The sequence below is a fragment of the Tupaia chinensis genome, unplaced genomic scaffold (genome assembly GCF_000334495.1).
Source record: "Tupaia chinensis unplaced genomic scaffold, TupChi_1.0 Scaffold000115_1, whole genome shotgun sequence".
Lineage (NCBI taxonomy): Eukaryota > Metazoa > Chordata > Mammalia > Scandentia > Tupaiidae > Tupaia > Tupaia belangeri.
Window position 1 is genome coordinate 6,561,118 of NW_006159579.1, and position 12,369 is coordinate 6,573,486.

The following is a 12,369-nucleotide window of genomic DNA, read 5'->3' on the forward strand; positions in this document are numbered from 1 at the left end:
TCGGCATGAGAATAGCAGAGTTTCCTTTGAATCCCATGTTTGCCAAAATGCTTCTTGAATCAGGTGGGTAGGGCCTGACAGCTCGCATTGATTTTATTTTGATCATTAGAGAGTTGTTTCTCTAAATTTTGTGTACCCTAGGGAAGAGGGTACAACTGTGTTTTTTTTTTTTTTTTTAACACACACATTAAAAAAATTTTGCCATTTAACCATCTTTGTTCTGTGACATTAAATGCATCCAATATTGTGCGGCCATCAGCAACATCCATCTTTAGAACTTTTTCTTTCCCACCAAAACTCTGCTCATTAAACACCAACTCCTCTTTCCTCCTCACCGCTCCTGGTAACCACCCAACTGTGTTTTTTTTTTTTTTTTAAACACACACATTAAAAAAATTTTGCCATTTAACCATCTTTGTTCTGTGACATTAAATGCATCCAATATTGTGCGGCCATCAGCAACATCCATCTTTAGAACTTTTTCTTTCCCACCAAAACTCTGCTCATTAAACACCAACTCCTCTTTCCTCCTCACCGCTCCTGGTAACCACCCTTCTGCTTTCTGTGTCTATCCATTTGACCACTCAGGGAGGCTTATGTATGTGGAATCAGACAGTATTTGTCCTTATTTCACTTAGTATAATGTTTTTAAGACTCATCCCTATTATAGCATGTGCCGAAATTTCCTTTCTTCAAAGGCTGAACAAACTTTCACTTGTGGTCTGTCCATAAATCTGTTGAGGACACTTGGATTGCTTCTACCCAGGGATTATTGTGAATAATGCTGCTGTAAACATGGGTGCAGAAATCCTTCTTCAAGGCCCTGTTTTCACTTTGGGGTATATACCTAGACTTAGAATGAGTAGATCATATGGTAACTCTTTTTTTTTTTTTAAATAATTATTTTATTTAACTTTATTTATTGATTTATTTTATTTTGACCAGAGAGGGACAGGGGGTGGGGGAGAGAGAGAAAGAGAGAGAGAGAGAGAGAAAGTAAGAAAGTAAGCTGCCAGTTCTGGGACCTGAACCATGGTGCCCATGTGGGAGTCCGGCACCCTTAACCCCCATGCCACTTGCTGGCCCCCATATGGTAATTCTTTATTTAACTTTTAGAAGCAAATTATTTATTGGCAAATAATAAATAATTGTGTATAAGTGTGGGGTGTAATGTGATGTTTTGATCTATATATACAATGTAGAAAGATTTAGTTAAGCTAATTGATTAATATACTTATCACTTCATCAATTTATCATTTGTAGTGAGAACATTAAAAATCTATTCTTTTAGCAATTTTGAAATACATAATCTATCATGTTAACTATGGTCATCACCATTTAGTGCAGTAGATCACTAAAGCTTATTTCTCTAGTCTAACAAACCAACATCTCCCTTTTCCCCATTCTTTTCCTCCTCTCCCTTGCTGTCCTCCCCTCACCCCAGTCCACCAGCCTGTGGTAACCACTGTGTTTCTATGAGAACAACTCTTTCAGATTCCACATGTAAATGAGACAGTATTTGTGCCTGGTTTATTTTATTTAGCATAATGTCCTCTAGTTCAATCCATGTTGTCACAAATGACAGAGTTTCCTTCCTTTTTAAAGCTGTATAGTCTTCCATTGTGTGTGCATACCACAGTTTCTTTTCTTTTTTTTTTTTTTGGAGAGGTTTTCGCTATAGGGCGTGTATGCTCACCAGACAGAGAGAGACATAGAGACAGAAAGCGAGAAATCACCCCCCAGGGGGGATGGCCACACCGCAATCCCTTCTCTTCCATTCTCCTCTCGGGATCTTGGGCACACACGCACACGTGCCCGGCGTGAGTTTTAAGCCACCGGGTCCGGGACGTGAACCGTGGTCGATTACGTGGGAGTCCAGCGACATAGCCATTACGCTAACTGCTGGTTCCCCCCACATTTTCTTTATTCACCCATCGATGGGCACTTAGGTTGCTTCCTTATTCTGGCTGTTGAGAATAGTGCTGAAATGAACATAGGAGTGCAGCTCTCTCTTCAGTATAGTGGTTTCACCACAGCTGGTAATGAGAGCCCTCGGTGTTTCTGCTGCAGAGTGGAGCAGCAGCTCCTTCCAGAGTCCTTTGAAGGGCTACCATTCATCTGGCCATATATAGGATATTCCATTTAGCAGAGAGAACTGTTTATATACTCTGTGAGGGAACTTCAGAAAGTTTGTGGAAAAGTGGTATTTAAGTACACGTATGTTTTGGTGCAGAACTTTTGAAATCCAGGCATGATTTGTTTTTTCCACAGTGTACATTTTCCACGAACTTTTTGAAGACTTCCCCCATACACTCAAAAAATGGAAAGAAATTGTGATCTCAGTTTACATTGTGATACAAAGAGATTATCGGAAAACGTCTTTCACACATTCTGACACATCGTACATTTAAAATCAAACGTGTGTTTTGTTTTACAGGAGGTGTTAGCTGTTCTCGGGGAATTCTCAGCGTTGTAGCAGTGATGTAGATCCAGAATGCTTTGTTGTTCCCTCAAACCAGAAGAGAATGTTGACTGACACGCTGTATGTTTAAAACCAAACACGCTTTTTGTTTTATAGGAAATTTTGGCTGTTCTCAGGAAATTCTTAGCATCGCAGCAATGATGCAGATCCAGAATATCTTTGTGGTCCCCTCCAATCAGAAGTCTCAGGCAGTAAGTCCACTTTTCTTCCCAAGCTGTTCATATCAGTGTCTTTTACTTAGGGCTTTGTTAAAACCCTACCCAGGAACTGCTGAAGACAGTGCTGTGTAAATGACACCTGCTCACATTTTGAGTGTTCACTGTGTGACTGACATTGTGCCGCTTATTTATTTATTTATTTATTTGTTTATTTATTTATTTGCCATAGGGCTCGTTATGGTCATCACCATTTAGTGCAGTAGATCACTAAAGCTTATTTCTCTAGTCTAACAAACCAACATCTCCCTTTTCCCCATTCTTTTCCTCCTCTCCCTTGCTGTCCTCCCCTCACCCCAGTCCACCAGCCTGTGGTAACCACTGTGTTTCTATGAGAACAACTCTTTCAGATTCCACATGTAAATGAGACGGTATTTGTGCCTGGTTTATTTTATTTAGCATAATGTCCTCTAGTTCAATCCATGTTGTCACAAATGACAGAGTTTCCTTCCTTTTTAAAGCTGTATAGTCTTCCATTGTGTGTGCATACCACAGTTTCTTTTCTTTTTTTTTTTTTTTGGAGAGGTTTTCGCTATAGGGGGGTTTTGCTAGAGAGACATAGAGACAGAAAGCGAGAAATCACCCCCCAGGGGGGATGGCCACACCGCAATCCCTTCTCTTCCATTCTCCTCTCGGGATCTTGGGCACACACGCACACGTGCCCGGCGTGAGTTTTAAGCCACCGGGTCCGGGACGTGAACCGTGGTCGATTACGTGGGAGTCCAGCGACATAGCCATTACGCTAACTGCTGGTTCCCCCCACATTTTCTTTATTCACCCATCGATGGGCACTTAGGTTGCTTCCTTATTCTGGCTGTTGAGAATAGTGCTGAAATGAACATAGGAGTGCAGCTCTCTCTTCAGTATAGTGGTTTCACCACAGCTGGTAATGAGAGCCCTCGGTGTTTCTGCTGCAGAGTGGAGCAGCAGCTCCTTCCAGAGTCCTTTGAAGGGCTACCATTCATCTGGCCATATATAGGATATTCCATTTAGCAGAGAGAACTGTTTATATACTCTGTGAGGGAACTTCAGAAAGTTTGTGGAAAAGTGGTATTTAAGTACACGTATGTTTTGGTGCAGAACTTTTGAAATCCAGGCATGATTTGTTTTTTCCACAGTGTACATTTTCCACGAACTTTTTGAAGACTTCCCCCATACACTCAAAAAATGGAAAGAAATTGTGATCTCAGTTTACATTGTGATACAAAGAGATTATCGGAAAACGTCTTTCACACATTCTGACACATCGTACATTTAAAATCAAACGTGTGTTTTGTTTTACAGGAGGTGTTAGCTGTTCTCGGGGAATTCTCAGCGTTGTAGCAGTGATGTAGATCCAGAATGCTTTGTTGTTCCCTCAAACCAGAAGAGAATGTTGACTGACACGCTGTATGTTTAAAACCAAACACGCTTTTTGTTTTATAGGAAATTTTGGCTGTTCTCAGGAAATTCTTAGCATCGCAGCAATGATGCAGATCCAGAATATCTTTGTGGTCCCCTCCAATCAGAAGTCTCAGGCAGTAAGTCCACTTTTCTTCCCAAGCTGTTCATATCAGTGTCTTTTACTTAGGGCTTTGTTAAAACCCTACCCAGGAACTGCTGAAGACAGTGCTGTGTAAATGACACCTGCTCACATTTTGAGTGTTCACTGTGTGACTGACATTGTGCCGCTTATTTATTTATTTATTTATTTGTTTATTTATTTATTTGCCATAGGGCTCGTGCACTCAGTCTTGAGAAAGAAAAATCACTCCTTAGGGATGTAGCTGTGCCGCAGTCCCTTTTCATCCATTTTCCTCTTGGGACTTTGGGCACTCTTCTGCACATTTGTGACATGATTTTCAAGCCACTGGGTCTGGGATTTTCAAGCCACTGAAACTATGGTTATCAATGTGGGAATCCAGCACCTTAACCACTATGTCACCTGCCAGCCCCTATGCCACGCATTTTACATATATTATTTCATTTTCTCTTGACCACAAACCTGGAAGGTAGATACTGTTATCATAGTTTAATGATGGGAGGACAGAAACGTTAGGTAACTCATTCATGAGTGCACAGCCAGAACTGGCAGAGTTGACTTTCACAGGGCCTCAGACACAAGCCACAGTGCCACCCATGTAACCGTCTCCTCAGTTACCTGCGAGGGAGACTTCACTCGATTGCTCCGGTAGGTACCTTGGTGTGCACAGTAGTAACGTGTGGAGCCAGGTGCCTGGGCACAGCAGGCCGACTCATGCACCATGCTGAATCATAGTGGTGTCACAGGTGGGGCATTTTGAGTTAAGAAATGCCTAGGGTGACCATCAGTTGGTGTAATGACTATATCACTGGATTCCTATGGAGTTGGCCGCAGTTCTAGTCCTGGACCCGCTGGCTTAAACTCACACCGGGCACGTGTGCATGTGTACCCAAGATCCCAAGAGGCGAATGGAGGAGACGGGACTGTGGTATGGCCATCTCCCCTGGGGGGTGATTTCTTGCTTTCTATCTCTCTCTTTGTCTTTCTGGCAAGTGCATATGCCCTGTAGCTAAAAAAAAAAAAAAAAAAGAAAGAAAAAAATGCCTAGGCTGCCACCTAAGGCCTGGGCATCAGTGGAGGCTAAGAGAGTGAAAATTGGAAAGAGCGTGAAGGAACAGTTGTTCAGGGACTGAAGAGTCTCATGGAGGTGAGGTATGTCATTCCCATTTGAAGATCAGAAGCGGCAGCCCTGCACCTGGAGGGGTGTTGTGGAGGTGTGGTAAGGAGGCGAGAAACTTGCTGTGGGTTGCTGTGCTTGTGTGATAGTTATGTGCAGATCACAGTGTCTTCCTGCCCCAGTGCCAGATGCTTATGTTCATTTTCTTGGTTTTGTTATTAACCTTTTTACCATTCCAACCTCAGGGCAGGCAAACTTCCTTTAAAGATGTGAGGACTGAAGGTCTGGCCATTCTGTCTGAAACTGCAACCTTTCCCATCCCTATCCCAGTATTATTGTTCTCCTCTGATGCTTCTTACTACCCGATAGGGTATGTATTTTGTTTACTTGTTTGCTGTCTTTCTCCCACAACTGCTTTATTCACTTTATCCCAAAGGCTTCGAACAGTGCCTGGTCTGTAGTAGGCTATTGGTAAATATTTGCTAGTGAATCAATGAATGGAAGGAAGGCGGGCTGATTGAGTATGTGGAATTTGGTTCAGGGATAAAATTCTGAAGTTAATAAATATATTTGTATACATATATTTTGTATACATGGGAACATCATAAAATTCATGGAAAAATAGAATTAAAGTATGAGTTTATTTTGGTTGCAAAAAATTTGAAATCCTTGTTAGTTTCTTCATAAGGTGAATTTTCCATGAACTTTTGAAGACCCCCTTATATTCTGTTCCTTTAACTCATGGAATAGATGATTTTTATGACCTTTCTTAACAGAAAGAAAAATTTATGGATGAAGTCTGAAAGGATTGTGCAGCTAGAGGTAGGCTAGGCATATTGAGTGTCTACCACTGGATAGATGGTCAGCCCCCTGCCCTCCTGGAACCTTCAGTCTGATTGGGACTGGGAGTTCTTTTTTTAATTTTTTATATATTTTTTAAGAGTTTTTTTTCTATAGGGTGCATACGCTCACCAAAAGACAGAGACAGACAGAAAGCGAGAAATCACCCCCCAGGGGAGAGTGCCATACTGCAATCCCTTCTCCTCCATTCTCCCCTCGGGATCTTGGGCATGCACACACACGTGCCTGGTGTGAGTTTAAGCTACCAGGTCCGGGACTTGAACCGTGGTCGACTACATGGGAGTCCAGCGACATAGCCATTATGCTAACAGCTGGTCCCGGGACTGGGAGTTCTTTGAAGGATGATACCAACTGAATCTGGAAGGAAAGCGACAAGAACATTAGCATTCATCAGATTTTCAGGCCAGGTATTTTATGGTGAATTATCTTAACCTACAGCAATCTTGATAGGTTTAATTATTATTATTATTATTATTTTAGAGATTTTTTGCTATAGGGCGCAGGCACTTGCCAGAGAGATGGAGACAGAGACAGAAAGCAAGAAATCTCCCCCCCAGGGGGATGGCCACGCCGCAGTCCCTTTTCCCCATTCTCCTCTCGGGCTCTTAGGCATGCATACACACACACCTGACCTGAGTTTTAAGCTTATAGGTCTGGTAGTCAAACCACCGTCGACTATGGGGGAGTCCAGCGACATAACCACTATGCAACCTGCTGGTAATGTTGATAAGTTTAATTTATCCGTGTTACAGATAGGAAAGCTGAGGCTGAGAAGGGTTAACTAACCAAGTTGAGGTCTTTCAGGATGTGTTGGAGCTAGGCTGGTGCCCACCAGGTTTTCCCGTGTTGGTAACTCGTGTGCCCTTCAGCACGCAGTACTACTTCTGGTACAGGTCTCACAGGAGACAGCTTCTAGACATTGCTTTTTTTCTTTCCAGATTCGAGTGCACCGGAAGTTTGCTGTGGAGGAGGGCGATCACCTCACTATGCTCAATGTGTACGAAGCGTTTATTAAAGTAAGCACCCCTGCAGTTGATCGCACACAGGAAGACTCCTTGGTTTTCCTGTTGAATTTGTAGCCACTACTTCTGATTGGTGGCTTGGACTTCCTGCCTGAGTTGCTTTCCCCTGCCCAAAGACATGGTGCCCGAGTGCGGGGCTAATGCGCAGCCTCACCACAGCCCATGTCCACTGTGTTGTTGGGCAGAAAGGAGCAGCTGAGTAGGAAGTCCTGTGATATTTTCTGCCAAGCCAACAAGGTGAGAGCAGCTTGAAGTTTGGGGTTGCACCTTCAAAGCTGTCCCAGCTGCTGTGGGAAGACATCAGGCAGGGACCTGTGCGTGTTCACATACCTGCCGTGTTCAGCCATAGGTAATGGTAACAACTGTCTTTAATCTATGAAACCAAGAGCAAATAATACAGCTCAGAGTTCCCACTGAAAAATGGCTACAAAGAGAGGTCTAAAGGTGGTGAACATGATGAAAGAGAAACCTCATAAAAAAGAAAAGATCGTTGGTAGAGTGCTGAGTTATAGTTTCACGAGAGATTTGAGGGAGAACTATTCAGTTAATAAACAGTTTTCAAAAAAACTCCTTACTCTTCTTGAGATTTATGGGTTAAGTCCACTAAAAATTAATTCATACAAGCACAGGGTACCCTGTCCAGTCTGCAGCTTTACCAGTAGAATGAATGTAAGGTATGCATTGTATTATTCTGTAGTTGCCTTCTTGGAAAATTCCCTGTAAATTACGCTTTCTTATTTGAAACCCTTTCCCCAGTTTAGAATAGAATTTCAGACGTGTAGTCACAGAGCAATAATTTGATCCAAGACTTAATGATCATACTTAAGAATGTAGGAAAAAAGTAAGCACTGTTGATAGAAAAAGCATACTTCGGGAACAAGTAAGAGTGAGGTGCAACTTATTCTGCAGTGTATCAGCATAGCTCGCCTGCATTATAACACAGTGATAAACTCATGTACACAAAGAAGAAAAAGTGATTTATGAAGAACCATAGGAAAGTGGTTCCTTCTGATAGTTTACTTGTCATGTAAGCATTTAAGATGGAAAACAACTCTGTCATGAAGTTCAGTTGCAGTTTAGCATAAGGAAGTTGCGGAGCAGGTAGATGAGAGCGTGGTTGTTGACATCTGTTTTGAGAGATGAGGCAAAAAAGGGCCAGTTATAGCCTGAAGGTTTTGCTCCATTGAGCAAAACAAATCGGGACAGAGAAAATAATCATCTTCGGCTGTAGTCTTAGTTGAGAACATTTCTGTATCTCTCTAACTCTGTGTCTGGCTTGTTCCGTAGCACAATAAGAACTCTCAGTGGTGTCAGGAACATTTCCTGAATTATAAGGGTCTCGTCAGAGCTGCGACGGTGAGAGAACAGTTGAAAAAGCTTCTTGTCAAGTTTCAAGTGCCCAAGAAGTCTAGTGAAGGTGAGGAGAAACTGCGCCAGCTGGCGATTCCTTGTCTCTGTCCTGCCGACTTGCATTCCTCTTTTTTTAATGTTTTTGTCATAGGGTGTGCACACTCACTGGAGAGACAGAGACAGTGAGAGAGTGAGAAATCACCCCTAGGGGAGATGGCCATCTCTTCTCTTCCATTCTCTTCCTGGGATTTTGGGCACACGTGTACATGGCACCCAGTGTGAGTTTCCCGCCTCTGGATATGTGACTTGAACTGTGGTCAGCCATGTGGGAGTCTAGCACCTTAACCACTGTGCCATCTGCCAGCCCCAATTGTCTTCTTAGCATACTCATGCGGAGTTGGTGTGAGGCGTCAGAGTGTGCTCTGTACGTACACTAGGTTTCACATTTTGAATTGCTTCCATCGATGAAAGGCTGATGTGAGGTTGCATGTTTTCTCTGAGGAGGTCTGTTTTTGTTTCTGAGTGCTGTTCTTACTAAGAATATCTGACTGCTCATGAGAGCACTTAAGAATCATTACTGTTCAGGTCATTACATGTATGATTAATTTTCCTATGTAGGCTTTGCAAGAAAAGTTACTTGTAAATGGCTGGTGTTATGACTCTATAAGAATTAGAAGTTATTTTCAAACACAAGTATTAAAGCAAGAGCTGAGTGTTCAGTCTAGGTGATTACTAAGGTCAGACAGAAAAGTGTGAAGGAATTTCAGAAAGTTTGTGGAAAAAATGGAATTAAAGTACAGATCTATTTTGATGCACAGAAGTGCCCATGGATTTTTAGAAGAGTCCCTTGCGCCATGTAGGACATGACTCTGTCCTCTAGCAGTGACAGTGACTACCATTAATCAGGGACACAGGAGCCGACAGTGTCGTAGGGGTTCTAGAGAAACTCTGTCATGTGCTCTCCCACTCTGTGGGGCGGGGATGGCGTTCTCCATATTACACAGGTGAGTCCTAAAGTCCTAGGAAGAGTTGATTAAAGTCAGGACAGCACCGCTGGCAGTCTGTGTGGCTCAGAAGCCCACACTTTGGAGGAAATGACATGTCAGCAGTTGTCTCGAATGCCTACCATGTGGCAGGTACCCAGCCATGTTCTGGGCACCACTGGCACTTGTGAATGTTTTTTGAATGCTTACTATAGACCGGGCAGTGTTTTGAGAGTTTCATTTGTTAATTTATTTAATTCTCAAAACAATCTCTGTGAAATGTGTGCTATAATTATCCTCATTTTATAGATGAGGAAAATGAGGCTAAGAGACAAACGATAATTTGCTGAAGGTCACACAGTGAGTGAATAGTGGAGTCAGAACTTGAACCTATGAAGTTTTATTTCAGTGCCTTATTTTACTTTTATACTAAGAACAAATGGTTAAAAGCTGATAGTCATTGTTCCAACTCTCAGGGAATAGTGCAATGAAAGGAGATTCATACAGATAGACATACTATTACAATATGAGCTTGTCCATCCTCTTAGAAGTTGAAACAGTAGACACATTAGTAATCATGGAGACAGCAACGGCAAATACTATAGGCGTGCAGGGAAGACGGTATCCACGGGGCAGACCTGGGAGGTAGCAGGGGTCGGATCAAGCCTTGGGGCACTGGTTGACGTGGAATACGTTGGCAAAGAGCGTGCTAGACCAGGAAGACTGTGGAGACAAGTCCCTGGAATGAGCAGCTTGTTAAATGCTTAGAGAATATTTGATGAACGAGTGAGCCCTCGAGAGAGGAGAGCTGAAACCTGGGCAATAGGGTCATGGGATATCCTTGATAGAAGCAGGGAGCTTATAGGGGCTGCTGATTGGAGAGAAGCTGATCAAGCTCCTGTCACCCAGCAGAGAGACGGCAGCTTCACTTTCATGTCAGTCTCCTGCTCAGGAGAAAAGTTACGTTAAATTTAAATTCTTTCTAATAAGAGAAATCGAGTAATAAAGATTTTACGAAGTATGGTTGAGTTTGAAGGGCCGGAACCCATTATAATAACTGAGAAGTCCCCTGCTTCCCTGTCCCAAGAACCAGTTTTCATCTCCTTAGAAGCCATGTCGCATATTTTACATGAAAATTTATTATGGGCAATTGGAAAGAAAGGACTGAATTTTGGATCAGACTCTAGTTTTGTGATTAGAAATGTAAATTTGAGATTTATCAGTTGTATGCTTAGGAACAGTAGAGAAAATTATGGAGGCTAAATAAATTACATGCAAATTTATCACATCCGGATGTTAAAAAAGGAAAGCAATGGTGAGAGAGATTTTCAGCAGCTGTGAGATAAAAAGGTTAAAACTGGCATAGTGGTTAAGGCGCTGGACTCCCACATGGCCAACTGCAGTTCGAATCCTGGACTTGGTGGCTTGCTTTCTCACTTTCCCTCTCTTGCTCTCTCTTTGTCCCTCTCTGGTGAGCCATGTGCCCTATAGCAAATTAAATAATAATAATAATAATAAGTAATTCCTTAAAAAACAAGTTAAAAACTTTATTGTCTTTATTAGGGAATGATTTATTTTAACCTGCTTAGAAAAAAATACTAGTTTCTGACCAGCGGGTGGTTAAAGCAGCTGGATCCTGGCTGACTGTGTGGTTCAAGTCCTAGACCCAGCAACTTGAGAAGCACACTGCGTGCCTCTGCACATGTGCTCCAAAATGGAGGAAGAAAAGGAGGAGAAGGGATTGCAGCTTGATCATCCCCTGTGGGGGTGCTTTTTCACACCCCTCCTCTAGTCCATGCACCCTCTAGCAAAATTAAACAGTGGCCCCCCCAAGACCCACTAGTTTCCAAGTTGATAAATAAAAGAATTGGGTCAGAAAATTAACAAAAGAAGCGTGCAGATAGTAATCAAATGAATGTGTACAGTAAAGAAGATGGAAACCCATTTTGCCAAAATATTGCAGGTAAGAATGCAGTGAAACTGTCATTTTTATATATTGTTGATGGCTTTGTAATAGTACCACCTTTAGGGAACTTATTTACCAACATAGTACATGTCATTGGACCCAAGGTACTATCAAATATAGACACATTATTATATGTATTACTGCTGATTATAATTGTAAAATACTATCCTGGTTTCAGTGTTAAATTATACGTGTGTGTATGCGTATATATACAATATGCATATACACATATGTGTATAAATATATATACCCACACATGATAATCTTTTAGAATCAGTGAAATATGGTATTAAGTATAAACTATAAAGTGACATTCTCTTTCCTCACAGTAATTCAGAATGTACCCTATGGGCCTTACCTAATAAATGGAGACGGCATCTTGTAGGAGAGGTTTGCAATAATCACGGTGACAGTGATCGCAATGAAGTATTTGAAATAGTTGCAGAGTTGCACATTGTAGCTTATATCCACAGAAGTACCGCTGAAGTGTTGTAGTATAGCATTCCAGTTTGTGTCTTACAGAGAGAACTTACCTTCCACAAGATGCTGTCCTAAAAAGGAGTTCTAAGGTCCCCGGCCAGCTTGTGGACTAACTCTTTTATGATCTGGTGCACAGTCTTGGTCCAGTCACCTGTGACCTAGAGGGGCTGGAGGGGTCCTAAGCGAAAGGAGCAGTCCAGCATTATTTTCCCAGCAGCCATTGTGGGAGGGGAGGGTCTCTTCTGGTGGTACAGAGCAGGCTTCCAGCATTGGGAAGCATAGAGCTGGACCCAGTGTTGGGGATGGTTTCGAGGCGGCTTGAAATTTCCTGGGGTAGGGTAGGACTGGAGCCTGTTCATCACAGCACAGAC

The 12,369-nt window shown here is 42.4% G+C and overlaps 1 protein-coding gene across 1 annotated transcript in view; it reads left to right on the top strand.

The window, feature by feature from the left end:
* Window positions 1-12,369, top strand: part of DHX35 (DEAH-box helicase 35) — a gene marked incomplete in the record, with an annotated part of 86,988 nt that overhangs the window by 62,448 nt on the left and 12,171 nt on the right. The window contains 4 exon segments of the mRNA XM_014586156.2: window positions 1-63; window positions 2,579-2,673; window positions 7,136-7,213; window positions 8,507-8,636. Coding sequence (XP_014441642.1) covers window positions 1-63; window positions 2,579-2,673; window positions 7,136-7,213; window positions 8,507-8,636 — 366 coding nt within the window.